The sequence below is a fragment of the Haematobia irritans genome, chromosome 1 (genome assembly GCF_050003625.1).
Source record: "Haematobia irritans isolate KBUSLIRL chromosome 1, ASM5000362v1, whole genome shotgun sequence".
In the NCBI taxonomy this organism is placed as follows: domain Eukaryota; kingdom Metazoa; phylum Arthropoda; class Insecta; order Diptera; family Muscidae; genus Haematobia; species Haematobia irritans.
This window is the reverse complement of record NC_134397.1, coordinates 267,462,345-267,478,241: the sequence shown is the minus strand read 5'-3', so window position 1 is coordinate 267,478,241 and position 15,897 is coordinate 267,462,345. Positions and strand designations below refer to the sequence as shown.

The 15,897-nt window shown below is 34.2% G+C and overlaps 2 protein-coding genes across 2 annotated transcripts; one reads left to right on the top strand and one right to left on the bottom strand.

Moving 5' to 3' along the window:
* The first annotated feature begins 1,545 nt into the window (after positions 1–1,545).
* LOC142222972 (uncharacterized) lies at positions 1,546–5,633 on the top strand. The gene is made up of 5 exons (XM_075292940.1): positions 1,546–1,765; positions 1,828–2,010; positions 2,063–2,257; positions 5,147–5,323; positions 5,385–5,633. The coding sequence occupies exons 1-5, from the start codon at positions 1,667–1,669 to the stop codon at positions 5,595–5,597; spliced, it is 867 nt and encodes a 288-aa protein (XP_075149055.1). The 5' UTR covers positions 1,546–1,666; the 3' UTR covers positions 5,598–5,633.
* Positions 5,591–13,010, bottom strand: Gycalpha99B (guanylate cyclase 1 soluble subunit alpha 2). Its single transcript, XM_075292939.1, has 8 exons — positions 12,873–13,010; positions 10,834–11,091; positions 10,694–10,767; positions 7,684–7,924; positions 7,255–7,624; positions 7,011–7,195; positions 6,127–6,911; positions 5,591–6,065 (listed from the first exon to the last, which is right to left on the bottom strand). Exons 2-8 carry the CDS (start codon positions 10,993–10,995, stop codon positions 5,861–5,863), a joined length of 2,022 nt encoding a protein of 673 aa, XP_075149054.1. The 5' UTR covers positions 10,996–11,091; positions 12,873–13,010; the 3' UTR covers positions 5,591–5,860.
* Between the last annotated feature and the right edge of the window lie 2,887 nt (positions 13,011–15,897).

Genomic DNA, 15,897 nt, shown 5'->3' with positions numbered 1-15,897 from the left:
CCCCGGTATGTTTCTATGGGCAGGCACCCATATTAGGTGAATATTGTGCTGCTCAGCCATCTCATTGAGAGATTTGCTGCAGTCGATGGCCGTTTTCGAGTTGAGGAACACAGAGTCCAAGGATTTTATTGCAGGTTGACTATCTGAGTATATATTAATGCCAATATTGCTTGGAGCATTACTTCTCAGCCAATTCACCACTTCTCTTATTGCTAATATTTCAGCCTGAAAAACACTACAGTGATCAGGTAAGTTTTTCGCTATTCCAAGTTCCAGATCTTTAAAATATACTCCGAACCCATCTTGTCCATCCAATTTGGAGCCATCAGTGTAGAAATCTATATATCTTTTATTCCCCGGGGTCCGTGTACAGCACGCCTCACTGTTGGGAATTAGGGTCTCAAACTTTTTGTCAAAAAGTGGTCTCGCCAAAGTGTAATCCACCACGTTAAGCACATCTGGCATTATTTTGAGGACCGAACTGTGACCGTAACTTTTTTCCGACCAAAGCGATAGCTCGCGCAACTGCACAGCCGTTGTTGCAGCTGATTGTTTGGCCAAAATGTCTAAAGGCAATAGATGCAGTATGACAATAAGGGAATTTGTTCTTGACTTGCTGAATGCACCTGAGATACACAAGCACGCCATACGCTGAAATTCAGCCTAGTGAATCTCTATTTAATCCTTAATTTAAGCTCACATTAAACCCAATAGCGCTTAACTGGAGCCAAAATGAACTTGTTTTAAGCGGAATCAAGGCTTGGTTCAATCTTTTTCATTCTTGAATATAATCCTACTATGCTTGATTCAGGAACGATCTGTACTTGATTTAACTTTATTTTGTATTCCAATTTGCTCATAAATGAATATCAAGTGAAAGTGTTCTTATTTTAAGCCAGATTCGGCTTAAGATAGCAAATCAAATGCCACCAAACACACGCGATCTTATTTTAAGCCATAGTCGACTTAAGATAGCAAAAGAAATGCAAGCCACTACCATTACAAGCAAAACAGTTTTTATGGGTTGAAAATCGACGAGATTATCTAGGAGAACAACACTCTCTTTTGTGCTCTAATTAGGTAACTCTCATTGCACTTCATATGAGTATAACTTAGTACTTGCGTACTTAAAATTTTAAGTGCGAATTCAGGGTAAAAATAAGAATTTGAAACTTGATTTTAGAAGTCCACTTTTCTTTGGGTGTACCCACTTACTTGATAAGTGTGCTATTTTCCTAACGCCACTCTAGCCAGATAATGGTCTGAACAAAAGCGTAGGGCACTCTTCAGATAACAACCTTGATTCACCAACGGTATTGCTATAACCAAAATACTTTTGGTTAGAGTATGCATACCTCAAAAACAAATATCCTCTCTTTATTCTTGTTAAACTTTGCCTTATCAAAATTTCTACAAAATATTGACTTAGAGTAAGCCCCAATGCGGCAAAGGGAATGAACAAAGTCAGAGCGAGAGAGAGAGAGCATTTGAAAATAATGGTAGCAGTAGGTTACTGTAGCAATACGATTTTTTGAAATACCACACTGCATTTCAGTAGAAGAGTTGCCGTCAAAGCTATTGAAAGCACATTGGAAATTCTAAAATAGTAAGAACAAAAACTCCATAAAGAACAAATTTCGACTTTGCAAATACAAATGTTTTTGTTATGGGAGTAGTAGGTAAAATCCGCTTTGGAGAATTCCTATTGTCAATATTATTCTATTTCCCTATCGTGTATGGAACAGACGGTATTGAATATAATGTGGTAAGAATTTCTAAAAAAATCAAATTGAAATAAAAAATTAACTCTTATATATTTTTCTTTAGCAATTACAAAATCATGACTTTTTATTACCAGAATCGCAAATACGCTTTGCCCGTCTTCGTTGTATGGAATTATATTCACAAGCCGATTTCTTAAATTTTGATGATACACCCGAAACCCATTGCTATATGCAATGTCTCATCTATAAAATGGGTTTAATGGATTTAAAGACTCGTGGCTTAGATGTAGGCATGTTTCCACAAAAATTTTATATGTTGTCATTTCTCTAAATTTTAGAGTTTAAAATTTTCGGATATATGGGATGATATTGAAGAAGCTTTTGAAGAAAAATGTCTGGAGAAATTTCAATTTGGAGAGAGTTTAAATGGAAAATGTTCCGATACATATAGGAAACTGATTGAGTTTCGTACACATTGTTGGGAGTTATTTGAATATACCTTTGGTGGAAATAGTACATGGAAGTCGAAAGATGTAAGTATAATTAAATTAAACATTTTCAGGTAGAGTACAAAAATTATTGTGGTGATCGTATTCGAAAGACTAAAAGGCATGATTTGACATATTTTACCGAAGACATAATATTTTCACCACTATCCTTTTTTATATAAGATAAACATGATCTTTATCGAAATTTATACATAAAACAAGTATATACGGCCGAAAGTTCGGCCAGGCCGAAGCTTATGTACCCTCCACCATGGATTGCGTATAAACTTCTACTGAAGACTGTCATCCACAATCGAATTACTTGGGTTGCGGTAACACTTGCCGATGGCAAGGTATCTTAAAATTTCCTAACACCGTAATATATACCACATAGTCCATACGTGGTATATATTAAACTAAAAAGGCCGATTAAATACGTATATAATTACGTTTAAAGTTTCTATAGAAATAAAATTTTGAAAACATTTTCTATAGAAGTAAAATTTGGAAAAAAAATTTCTATAGAAATAAAATTTGGAAAAAAATTTTCTATAGAAATAAAATTTGGAAAAAATTTTCTATAGAAATAAAATTTTGACAAAATTTTCTAAAGAAATAAAATTTTGACAAAATTTTTTATAGAAAAAAATTTTGACAAAACTTTCTATAGAAATAAAATTTTGACAAAATTTTCTATGGAAATAAAATTTTGACAAAATTTTCTATAGAAATAACATTTCGACAATGTTTTCTATAAAAATAAAATGTTGGTAGATTATTTTTGGCTCGAGTGGCAACCATGATTATGAACCGATATGGACCAATTTTTGTGTGATTGGGGATCGGCTATATATAACTATAGACCTTATACTAACACCATGTTCCAAATTTCAACCTGATCGGATGAATTTTGCTCCTTTAAGAGGCTCCGGAGGTCAAATCTGAGGATTGGCTTATATGGGGGCTATATATAATTATGGACCGATATGGACCAATTTTGGCATGGTTGTTAGATACAATATACTAACACCACGTACCAAATTTCAATCGGATCGGACGACTTGTGCTCGTCTAAGAGGCTCCGGAGGTCAAATCTGGGGATCGGTTTATATGGGGGCTATATATAATTATGGGCCGATGTGGACCAATTTTTGCATGGTCATTAGAGAACATATACCAACACCACGAACCAAATTTCAGCCGGATCGGATGAAATTTGCTTCTCTTAGAGGCTTCGCAAGCCAAATCGGGGGATCGGTTTATATGGGGGCTACATATAATTATGGGCCGATGTGGACCAATTTTTGCATGGTCATTGGAGAACATATACTAATACCTCGTACCAAATTTCAGCCGGATCGGATGAAATTTGCTTCTCTTAGAGGCTCCGCAAGCCAAATCGGGGGATCGGTTTATATGGGGGCTATATATAATTATGGATCGATGTGGACCAATTTTTGCATGGTTGTTAGAGACCATATACTAACACCATGTACCAAATTTCAGCCGGATCGGATGAAATTTGCTTCTTTTTGAGGCTCGACAAGCCAAATCGGGGGATCGGTTTATATGGGGGCTATATATAATTATGGACCGATGTGGACCAATTTTTGCATGGTTATTAGAGACCATATTGTAACACCATGTACCAGATTTCAGCCGGATCGGATGAAATTTGCTTCTCTTGGAGGCTCTGAAAGCCAAATCGGGGGATCGGTTTATATGGGGGCTATATATAATTATGGACATGGCCCATTTGCAATACCATCTGACCTACATCAATAACAACTACTTGTGCCAAGTTTCAAGTCGATAGCTTGTTTCGTTCGGAAGTTAGCGTGATTTCAACAGACGGACGGACGGGCATGCTCAGATCGACCCAGAATTTCACCACGACCCAGAATATATATACTTTATGGGGTCTTAGAGCAATATTTCGATGTGTTACAAACGGAATGACAAAGTTAATATATCCCCATCCTATGGTGGAGGGTATAAAAATTCACAGGTTATGGACAGGACTTTCTCTTCGTATATCATAGTACTTTCGAGCTGAGCTCCGTCTGAAAAATGACAAGTATTTCAATGGAATATTTTGTGGTAGTTAAGTTGGAGTACTCACATACACTGTCTCAAACAATTGTCCGTACACCAAACTGTTAAGGCTATGTTTCATGGTATCTCGGAAACTAGATAATTTGATTTTATTCGATCTTTTTTGGTATCAAATAGAAAATAATTAATCAAGCTTCACCTTTACGATATAATTTACTTGAAACGAATTGGCCATATAGTTTCTGAGATACAATGAAATATAGCTTTGACAGTTTGGTGTACGGACAATTGTTTGAGATAGTGTACACCGTACATTTCAGGAAGTGATATTTGTTGAAAAATTAGGTAAAGTTTATATTAGCTTCATTTTCAAGAAAATAATTTAAATACTCTGTGTACAAAGTAATGAAAAATGCAATTTATTCGTATTTTTTATGAGAAAGTGTACCACTTTTCATGCGAATAGGTCATTTGTGTCACTTTCTTAATCTTTTCAACGGTAACGACGTCTAGGATACGTTAAGAAGGCAGCATATCACTCAATAAATAATATATTACAGGACATAAAACATCCACATAAGATTAAGGTAAACATATTTTAAAACTAAACTAATTAACGACTTTGACTTGAAATCTATACCAGTTTCCTGAAATGAAGACCAAGGTCTGTAGTTTCAAAGAAAAATTTCATGAGCGTCGTTAATAAACAATGATTGTAAAAATTGTATGAGTGCTCTTCGTAAACAATAACTGCTCTTAATATCACATTTATTATTTTGGGAGTGTAACTATCTTCTTCGAAATGACCGAATTTTACTCTTTTTTACTTGTTGAAAAATAATAATTAATAACACCAATCAATCTTTCTTCCTTTTTCAGCCTTCAAAATCTATTGGGCAGTCGGCTTCAGAATTTTGCGACTCCTTCGATGAGGATGGAAATGTAGCAACGGAGAGTAGTTTATCCATTGAATTAACATTTGAATCAATGTTTAAGAGTAAACTAATTTGTCTTTACAAAAATTATCATTACTTAGATGCTTATGGAAGAGTTGATGTAAGTGGTAATCAATAACATGGACATTTGAACAGCCTAGTTCCTACGACTATATTTACAGGAATCAGAACTCCAGCGAAGCTATGATGAAGCCTTAATAGATGTCGATGAGAGTAACAGTTTCATAAAAATCTGCTCACGTCGTGCCAATAGTAAATATCGTACAGATTATCTAGGTGATATGGTTTTTGAATTACAGAGTTGTATGAAACAACATAGTCCAGAATTTGCCACTGTAGTTCAATTGAGAAATGAACACTCAAAGGATTATTGAATGAAATTGAAAGTTTATTAAATACGATTTATATTATGTTTTTGCGTTTATGTATTCTCGTTAAACTAATTAACACTGATGAAGGACTTAGCTTCTTTTGTTTATCTTATTAAATTTCTAAGCTTTAAAATATTCGAAGTTATGCCAAGGACGCATATCAGGAGATGTCACATTTGGACTGCCATTGTATATCCCTCATCAATTGGGGTAACAATTTCATTTTTGGTCGTTATTTGTTCTAAAGACTTTGCAATTTGAATCTCTTAAGACTCTGTTATTTGGGTTTGTATCGATTTCATGGCTGCTGTAATATGCTCATCCAAAGGTAAATTCTCATCCATGGAGAAATGACGATAGTTATCCATGAAATAGCAGGTGCCATTATCGGCATTGTGAAATTCCTTGGGCAGTAAAGCGGGATCGCGAGCTTTCAATTCGAACTCATATCCAGGATATTTGATAAGCCATCTGAAAAAAGAAGAAAATAATTTCGTAAGAAAATGGTGGTATTACGGCTTATTATACTTACTCCCTTGTGGTAGGGCTAACATTAATGCGACATGCCTCACTGCTGGATTCAAATTTATTGGCAATGGTAACATTATGGCCAAAGAGACAATAACGTGGCATTTTTCTTCCCACCACACCAGCCAACACAGTGCCCGTATGCAAACCTATACGCATTTTGATCTGTTCCCCATCATGGGTTATATGTTTGGAACAAGCATCTATCATCTTCAAAGCCATCCATGCAACTTTATGGGCATCATAGATCGATGCCCGATGTAAACCACTCGCAACACAATAAGCATCACCAATAGTTTCCACTTTATAGACATCGAACATGTCGCAGAATTCATCGAAATCCTTATACAAACTCTCCAACATACTAATCACCATAAATGGTGTAGCCCTTGAGCAAATACTAGTGAATCCCACAATATCACTGAAGAGAATGGTAACATCAGGATAGGTTTTGGCATCGATACTGGCGCCCAACCAAAGGCGTTCAGCAATTTCAGCAGGGAAAATCAAATGCAATAGACTGACGTTCTTTTTACGTTCCTTGGTAACAGCAGCATTGGCCTCCTCAATGGAACTTTTCAATTTGTCCATACGCCTTCTCAAACCATCTTGAGCTCGAGCTTGTTCACCGACCAATATCACCTCGCGAGTGGCATCATGCAAAGGTATATCAGAAATGAAAAGACCATTGCATGTTAAACCATCCAGACCATCGAGGAAGGGGGAACCCATGAAGAGCAAGGAATTCGATTCAGGGCAGTGCACCATTTGACCTTTGATTTCGAGACCCTGAAATAGAGAAGAACAACTTGCAGTAAATACCAGGAGATCGCTGTATATAAAAGTTAGAGTGCTATCATTACATCACCTTCCTTCGACAACTCTTACCTTAGCCGTAAATTCCGCAACATCTGGAGGACTCTTCAAAGCAATCAAAAATGGTGTACAAGTACGTCGTACAATATCTCGGAATTTCAAAGTCAAACCTTTGGGGCGCTTAAAATCAAAATAGGTAGTAGCATGACAGCCAGCATCTGCCATATAGGGTTTGTAGAGTTTACTGAAGCCTCGACCTAGAATTAGGGAAAATATCAACATTTTGTAATCTATTGAGTAGTTTTCCTTAACTTACCTAATTGCACCAACTCTAGATCTTCATTCATAATAAAATGCCATGGGAAAGCTTTGCAAAATGTACTCGAATTCATTGCCAAATCAGCAGCATTGGTCGAATTACTACGCTGGGCTGGTAAATCATCAGTTTTAGTGGCAACTGTAGTTTCTTTCGCATGACCATCTTTAGCCAATGAAAATAGATATCGGTAGCGTCGATTGTCTCCTTCAACAGGTTCAATTTTTATATTAACTTGAACCTTAAAAAGGATACGGGTCAAAGCTTTAAGTGAACCCAACAGAAGCCAAGCTATAACCGGACGTTCTGAAGTGAAAATTAATTCACCATCACCGGCACAAACAAATCCGGTATCACTGGAATCTTCTTCCTAAAAATAGATATTGAAATATAAGGATTTTATAATTAGAATATCTATTGACCGCTTACCTCTTGAAACTTCAAGACATCATAGACTCCATCCAATGAACCCAGAAATTCCTGTAGTTCAGTTCCTAAGCATCGGAATGCTCTCTCAATGATTCCAGTACAGCAGGATGTTATGAGTTCTTCACCCAGCAATACTAATATTTCACTGGCACTAGACTCATCCATTTCCAAAAGGATTTCTTGTATATCTGCCAAATAATCGTAGTTGGGATAGGTCTTCAATGTCCCCAAATCAATTCGCCTGAAAAAAAGATAGATAATTGTTTTATTGGTTCTTCGTTTATGTAACGTTCCTGTTTCAAGAGTATATGTTTTGAACAAAATACATTTTAGTTATATTTGATTATTTTTTCGAAATGTTCCACATTCCAATAAACTTTTCCTTTTGTTAAGTATGTCTGAAACATTTTATGAACTAAACGTGGATATAACGCAAAAGAAAATTTTCATACGATTCCCACAAATAGTAAGAATGAAATGGAATATGATTAAAATGGTCATGATTTGGCGCCAATGATTTTCTTCTTTACTTATACTTTTTTATTAAAGGTACACCAGCGCGTTATTTTTTCCTGGTTTTAACAACGCTTTGTGAAAATCTCAAAATGCGGAGTATAATTTAGTGCACTTTTCGTACGTGGTAGTTCATTCTTGCTATAAAATTGTTTACTTTTTTCAGTGTACAATATCATATACTCAGAAAAAGAATGGAGAAGCTACAACATTTTTTAGTAGATGTTAATATTCAGGTTAGGAAACCTGAGCTTTTTGCTTTTCCCTCTAAAGACTTTTCCGCTCTATAAATAAGACTTTTATCTTCAATCTTCTAAGCTAACCAGAACATAGTTGGACTGAACAAATCTCACCAGTGTTTTCAGTTTGAATTTACGTGAAGTAACATTTCACAAAAGCTATTTACTGTGATTAATTTGAACGATAATATCAAATTCGAAGCTATAAAGTGTCACCAAAATTTCCACTAACAAATATTTTTTACTATTTATGCATTAAACATTCAGAACTGCCGTTATTTTCGGTCTTCGTATTTAAACAGCTGATGTCAGTGCTGATGTCCGTCTTTCTATGCAATGAGCCTTCAGATCAAACCATATACTCTACCGAAATCTAAAAGCTTCTAGGATATACAAGTCTCCTAGTAATACTGGATCTTTTTTGAGAGTTTCAGTACCTTGAAGTTGTTTCACTGTAGTGGGACCCGCCGTTCATAGTTCACTATTAGAACAAGGTCCTCTATCATTGATAGACTCGAACAACGGACATTGCTTAGAGAGATATTCACAAAGCATTATCACGAACGCATTTTTTTAATAGCCGTTCACGAAAATGTTCATGAGTCACGACAATTTCGTGTCATGTGCACACTTCTAGTGGGCACCTGAGTCGATATAGCCATGTCCGTCTGTCCGTGAACACATTTTTGTAATCAAAGTCTAGGTCGCAGTTTTAGTCCAATCAACTTTGGCACAAGTATGTGTTTTGGCTCAGAATAGAACCCTATTGATTTTGGAAGAAATCGGTTTAGATTTAGATATAGCTCCCATATATATATTTCGCCCGATATGGACTTATATGGCCCCAGAAGCCAGAGTTTTACATTAATTTGCGTAAAATTTTTCACAAGAAGAACAATTAGTACTATAGTCAAGTGTGCCAAATTTAATATCAAATCTAATACGGTCCCAGAAGCCAGAGTTTTACTCCAATTTGGTTGAAATTTTGCACTAGGAGTACAATTAGTAGTGTAATCAAGTGTGCCAAATTTTATTGAAATCGGTTCAGATTTAGATATAGCTCCCATATATATCGTTCGCCCAATTTACCCTCATATGACCACAGTGGCCAATCTTTTACTCCGATTTAATTGAAATTTTGCACAGGGAGTAGATTTAGCATTGTAGCTATGCGTGCCAAATTTGGTTGAAATCGGTTCAGATTTAGATATAGCTCCCATATATATGTTTTTCTGATTTCGATACACACAAAGAAAATTTCATTAAAATTGAGCCAACGAAAATTTTTCATTGATATAACGAAACATTTTCATTAAGACAATGAAAATGTTCGTTAATAGTACGAAACTATTCGTTGACTAACAGAAAATTCGTTATAATAACGAAAGATTTCGTTATATCAATGAATTTGTTTCATTGGCTCAATTTTAATGACACATTTCATAAATATATCGAAACTTTATCTACCAGTGTAAAAATGGTCAAAAATACCAACATTTTCCTTGTAAAATCGCCACTGCTTAGTCGAAAAGTTGTAAAAATGACTCTAATTTTCCTAAACTTCTAATACATATGTATCGAGCGATAAATCATAAATAAACTTTTGCGAAGTTTCCTTAAAATTGCTTCAGATTTAAATGTTTCTCATATCAAATTCTGTCCAGATCGAGTGATATTTAAATGTATGTATTTGGGACAAACCTTTATATATAGCCCCCAACACATTTGACGAATGTGATATGATATCGAAAATTTAGATGTACAAAGTGGTGCAGGGTATAATATAGTCGGCTCCGCCCGACTTTATTTAGACTTTCCTTACTTGTTTCATTTCTGTTATTGACTGATGTCGTGTAGCAACCGCTATCTTAGGGCTACCCTATATCCCTTTATAATATCTTCTTCGTTACCTTCTATCAAAAAGTATCGTGAGTTTAATTCCCATCGCCATACTCATTGTTTTCTCGTCCTCTAGGTGCTTTTCATTCGGTGATGCTATTTTTCATAATTTCTATGATCGGTGTAATCAACATAAAAATCGTTAAATTTCTTTTCGCCTTGGTTTGTATAGAACATCTATAATGGGTTACAATGTTTATATGTGTTGTCGGCATTCCGAATGCCCAATGTTCCGGCATTCTCTCCATAACATTTTTTCATCCTTTTCCTTTAAACCATTTTCTCTACTATTTAATCGTATTTTGCAACCATGATGAATACCATTATATTTTCTAATACAACTAAAATTCGATACTTACAGTTTTGTAATATTTGGCCAATTTTTGCGATATTTTAAAATCAATGCAGTTACGGCAGTATTCAAATCATCATTCTAAAAAAAAAAAAACAAACAATATATTAATAATATCTTACCGAAGTTGTATTTTAAAAATCTTACCGAAGGTGCTGTAAGCAATTGTATTGCCATTTGTAAATGAGTCAATGTTAGTGCATCACCAGATGGTTCCTCATCTTCCAAGGTCCAAGTACCAGAGGGTTCCGCAACCACAGAGGGTTGGCGAGAAAGTGAATCGGCACGACGAAAATAGGGACAAGCCATTGCTGCAGTCACAACCACTCAATCCAATATGAAGATGAGCCTTCAAGTGTTTCCTTAAAAGGCCGCAAAGCAGACAACCAGAGCTTGCAATGAAATCTAAATGAAAGAAACAAGAATCCTTTGAATTTGCTAGTGTCGGGGAAACGACAAATTGATCTACGAAGGTAGCTAATATTATTTTTGATACACTGAAAAAAATATTTGCGTGATATTAAAGATTACGCAACCTAAATTTTAAAAAGCGGAATTTACAAAATATTAAAGACAAATTTCTTTAAAATAATTAAATTTTAATTAAAATAAAGTTTACAATCTTTGCTTCAACATTTTTTTCATTAAATTTAGTACACAAAATTTGTAAATTTTTGTCCCTCCGTCAAAGCCGTCCGTCTTTGAACTAAGTCTAATTTTCCTTAAAGTAAAGAAACACATTTTTGATTTAAAGAAATTGTCCTTAAATTAACTGACATATTGAAACTTTAGATTTAAGATAAAAACGCTTCAAATATAGGCTAAGACTTATTTTGAAGATTTAGCGCCTTTGGTTTAAAGTTTTTTGAAATTAAGAAAACATTTTTTACTTTGAAGTATCCGTTATAATTTGGATTTTTAAACTGGCATTTGGCATTGTACGTGAGTAGCTTTATAAACAAACTTCGAAAAGAGAATGAAAATTTGTTAAATGAGATCTGTATCCTAATTTTAATTTTATTGGTCCTAAATTTAAAGCCAGATAGGTCACTAAAAAATTTCTTTATTTTTAAGAAGCCGCATCTTTGGCTCGGAATCAATACCAAAATCCTTAAGGGAAGGTCAAAATCTTTGGAGCTAAGTAAACTTTTTTTGAGTGTACAACAACAAAGCACAAAAGTGTAGCCAAAAATAAAAAAAACAATTAAAAACATTTTCATTCGTATTCGAAAGTGGTTCAAAATCGAGTCTAGTTTTTAAGCATTCGTTGCAATAATATCCCATTAATTTTTGTGATGATTTTTCAATATTTCATTTTTTGAAAATCTAAGAAAATACTTAAAATTTGACTTTTCCTTAATTTTTAGATTTCTTTTTGAGTGAAATCAACTCCATTTTTTTTTTCTTTCAAATTATGAACTTTTCTTTGGGAAGTCATGAGTATTTTAAATTAAGAAAATAATGATTACCGAGAGCAAAGTTTTATATAATATCGGTTAATAACAGCTTATGGACGATTTCAAGATATAAATAGCAACCGCCGTTGAATATTTAGCGCCTAAGTCGGAATAAAGAATACTGCAAATCTAAGGAGGTTAAGTGATTCAAAATGGCCATACAATTTTGTTGTTAATATGTGTATGTATATGTTTACTCGTATATATTTGTACATATGTACATTTAAATACATATGCATTTCCTATGTGCATATGCATAATTAGTTCCTTTTATCATCTTTCTGTCTTTGTATAAATTTCATTTCCTTTCCAAGTTCAATGTTAAGAGATTTTTGTGTGAACATCTTATGTGAAATACTCGCATCGTCCTTTTTGGAAACCTTCACCAGGGTTTTCTACAATAATGACAAGGGTTCCATTGAACAACTATTTTTAGATGGTCTTTTTCTCCAAGGGCCAAGAAATTTCACTTTTTTCCCATATATACTGGTCATATATTAACTTGATTTGGGTGCATTAGGGTCATGTGTATACTTCCTAGGGGTATGGGGAAAATTAAGGATACACACATATTTCCTTTTTTTCTACTCCATTTTAAAGTTCATTAAAATAAGTCTATTTTGAGGCTGTGCACATTGAATTTTTAGGGGTATGTAATCGAAATTGTTGATGTATTATTTATTTGCATTCATTTTGAAATGTTTTTGTTTAATAAATACACTTAATTACATTCAATTTTCACTCCAAACTTTCTGGCTTTATACTTTCACTTTCAATTTTTTTCTTTGATAAAGGATGTTGGCCTATCCTGTGCTTTGCAATTTGAACTTGTTTGTCTTATAGCTTTTAAGGAACTGTTCACTTGCCAAATGTGTCAATGGTTTTAGATGAGAACATTGTTTTAATGGGATATGCTTTCAGGCGCATACTCAGACTTTTATATTATAAACATGGACAAAAGCTTTAGTAGAAAGCTTTTCTCTGTAATTTACCCTATACCCAGTTACTGACTTATTAACTTTATTACAAATAAAAGCCACCAGTTTTGAATAAATCTTAAAAATTGTTTAATGTTCAAATGTATGTACAATGAAAAACCTTAATTCTATTTCAATCACCAAATTGAAATTTCTTCAATCAAAATGTATTTTATTAACAAAAAATATGAAATTAAAAAATGTAATAGATTTCGATGACAAATTTCATGTAATTGTTTAATTGCGGATATCAATTTATTTATTATATTATATTTATTGTATTAGTATTTATTTATAATTATTTCACCTTCGGATGAAATAATTTTCTTTTAATATTATAAAAGTTTATATGATTCATGCATGAAACATTATTTTATTTTTAATATTTTTATAAAAATTGAAAACGCTCCAATCATTGGCTTCAATTTTTAAATTGATTACAAAGTTAATTGTATGAGTTAATCTTTTAATCGTAATCTTATACATTTTAATTGGAATTATTTTGGTTATATTTCTTTCGTTAATTATACCTTAACCCACATAGTGGCCAGGGTATAATAAATTTTTTGTTCACAGGATTCCGGTCGCTACTATTAACCGGTCGGATTAAATTTAGATATAACTAGCTCGCATATATAACAGGTTGGCTGATAAGTCCCAGGTATGACACATAGATGGAGTCGCTAGTATTAAATGCATATTATTTTTATATAGTACCAACCTTCAAATGATTCGTGACAAAATTTGACTTCTGTAAGTCAATTAGTTTGTGAGATAGAACATCTTTTATGAAGCAACTTTTGTTATTGTGAAAAAAATGGAAAAAAAGGAATTTCGTGTTTTGATAAAATACTGTTTTCTGAAGGGAAAAAATACGGTGGAAGCAAAAACTTGGCTTGATAATGAGTTTCCGGACTCTGCCCCATGGAAATCAAGCGTGGTAAGCACGGAGGACGGTGAACGCAGTGGACGCCCGAAAGAGGTGGTTACCGACGAAAACATCAAAAAATCCACAAAATGATTTTGAATGACCGTAAAATGAAGTTGATCGAGATAGCAGATGCCTTGAAGATATCAAAGGAACGTGTTACATCATGTCATATCATTCATAAATATTTGGATATGCGGAAGCTCTGTGAAAAATGGGTGCTGCGCGAGTTCACATTTGACCAAAAACAACAACGTGTTGATGATTCTGAGCGGTGTTTGCAGCTGTTAACTCGTAATACACCCGAGTTTTTCCGTCGATATGTGACAATGGATGAAACATGGCTCCATCACTACACTCCTGAGTCCAATCTACAGTCGACTGAGTGGACAGCGACCGGTGAACCGTCTCCGAAGCGTGGAAAGACTCAAAAGTCCGCTGGCAAAGTAATGGCCTCTGTTTTTTTGGGATGCGCATGGCATAATTTTTATCGATTATCTTGAGAAGGGAAAAACCATTAACAAGATCGAAATCGCGGCAAAACGGCCCCATATGAAGAAGAAAAAAGTGTTGTTCCACCAAGACAAAGCGCCGTGCCACAAGTCATTGAGAACGATGGCAAAAATTCATGAATTGGGCTTCGAATTGCTTCCCCACCCACCGTATTCTCCAGATCTCGCCCCCAGCGACTTTTTCTTGTTCTCATACCTCAAAAGGATGCTCGCAGGGAAAAAATTTGGCTTCAATGAAGAGGTGATCGCCGAAATTGAGGCCTATTTTGAGGCAAAACCGAAGGAGTACTACCAATATGGTATAAAAAAATTGGAAGGTCGTTATAATCGTTGTATCGCTCTTGAAGGGATCTATGTTGAATAATAAAAACGAAATTTGGACAAAAATTTGGAACCAAGAGAATAGACATTTGAAAAACAAACAGCATATGTTTTCGCCTTGAGAGCAGCATTTTATGTATGTGTGGACATGTGTTTTGTTTATCATTTTGGCATTATGGGCACAATTTTATTCTTGGTTCGTTAAAAGAAGTCAGGGGTCTTCATAAAAATAACGAAATGGCACTATACTCTTTTTAGAGTTGGGACAGTAAAATGAAATAAGGAGGAAATAGTGAAAAATTACACAGTAAAATGTATAAAAACAAAGTTTAGATCCTCTTTATTAATAAGTAGTCCACGAGGAGTTGACGGACACATTCAAATATGAAAGCGGGCATTAAGTTCGAGTTTTGCAGCTAAAACAATTTAAAAAGTTTATTTTCTTTAAAATGAATTATTAAAGAAAAATAAAAGGCATTTTAGAGGGATGGTGTTAAATACTAGTAAAAAACTGTTCACGCCTAAATAAATGTATGTTTATATTATAAAATTATTTATGTATGTTTATATTCGACTCCACGTTCTTCTATTGTTAGAGTTTTTGAATACCTTCCAAATTTTAAAGTTTTGTACAAAAAACAGTTTTTTGTTACAAAATTGTTATTTTTGCATTAAAAAATAATATTTTATCCAAAAATCAGTCAATTTCGTTTAGACCAAGCACTGTTACTGACTATAAATCTTTAATAACCCACATTTCGAAGTTTCATTATAAAAATTTAATATAGCATAAATATAAATGTGTAAATTAAAAAAAAAAAGTTTCGGTCGGAGCAGGGATTGAACCCACGACCCTTTGCACGCAAGGCAGACATGCTAACCACTGCTCCACGTGGCAAACAAATGTATGTTTCTGTTAAATAATGTTATGTTTGCATGGGCTCGTGGGCGCTGCAAACTATGCTATATAAATGTAACTTATAACGATAATTATCTGCTGGTGACTATAACAGCTA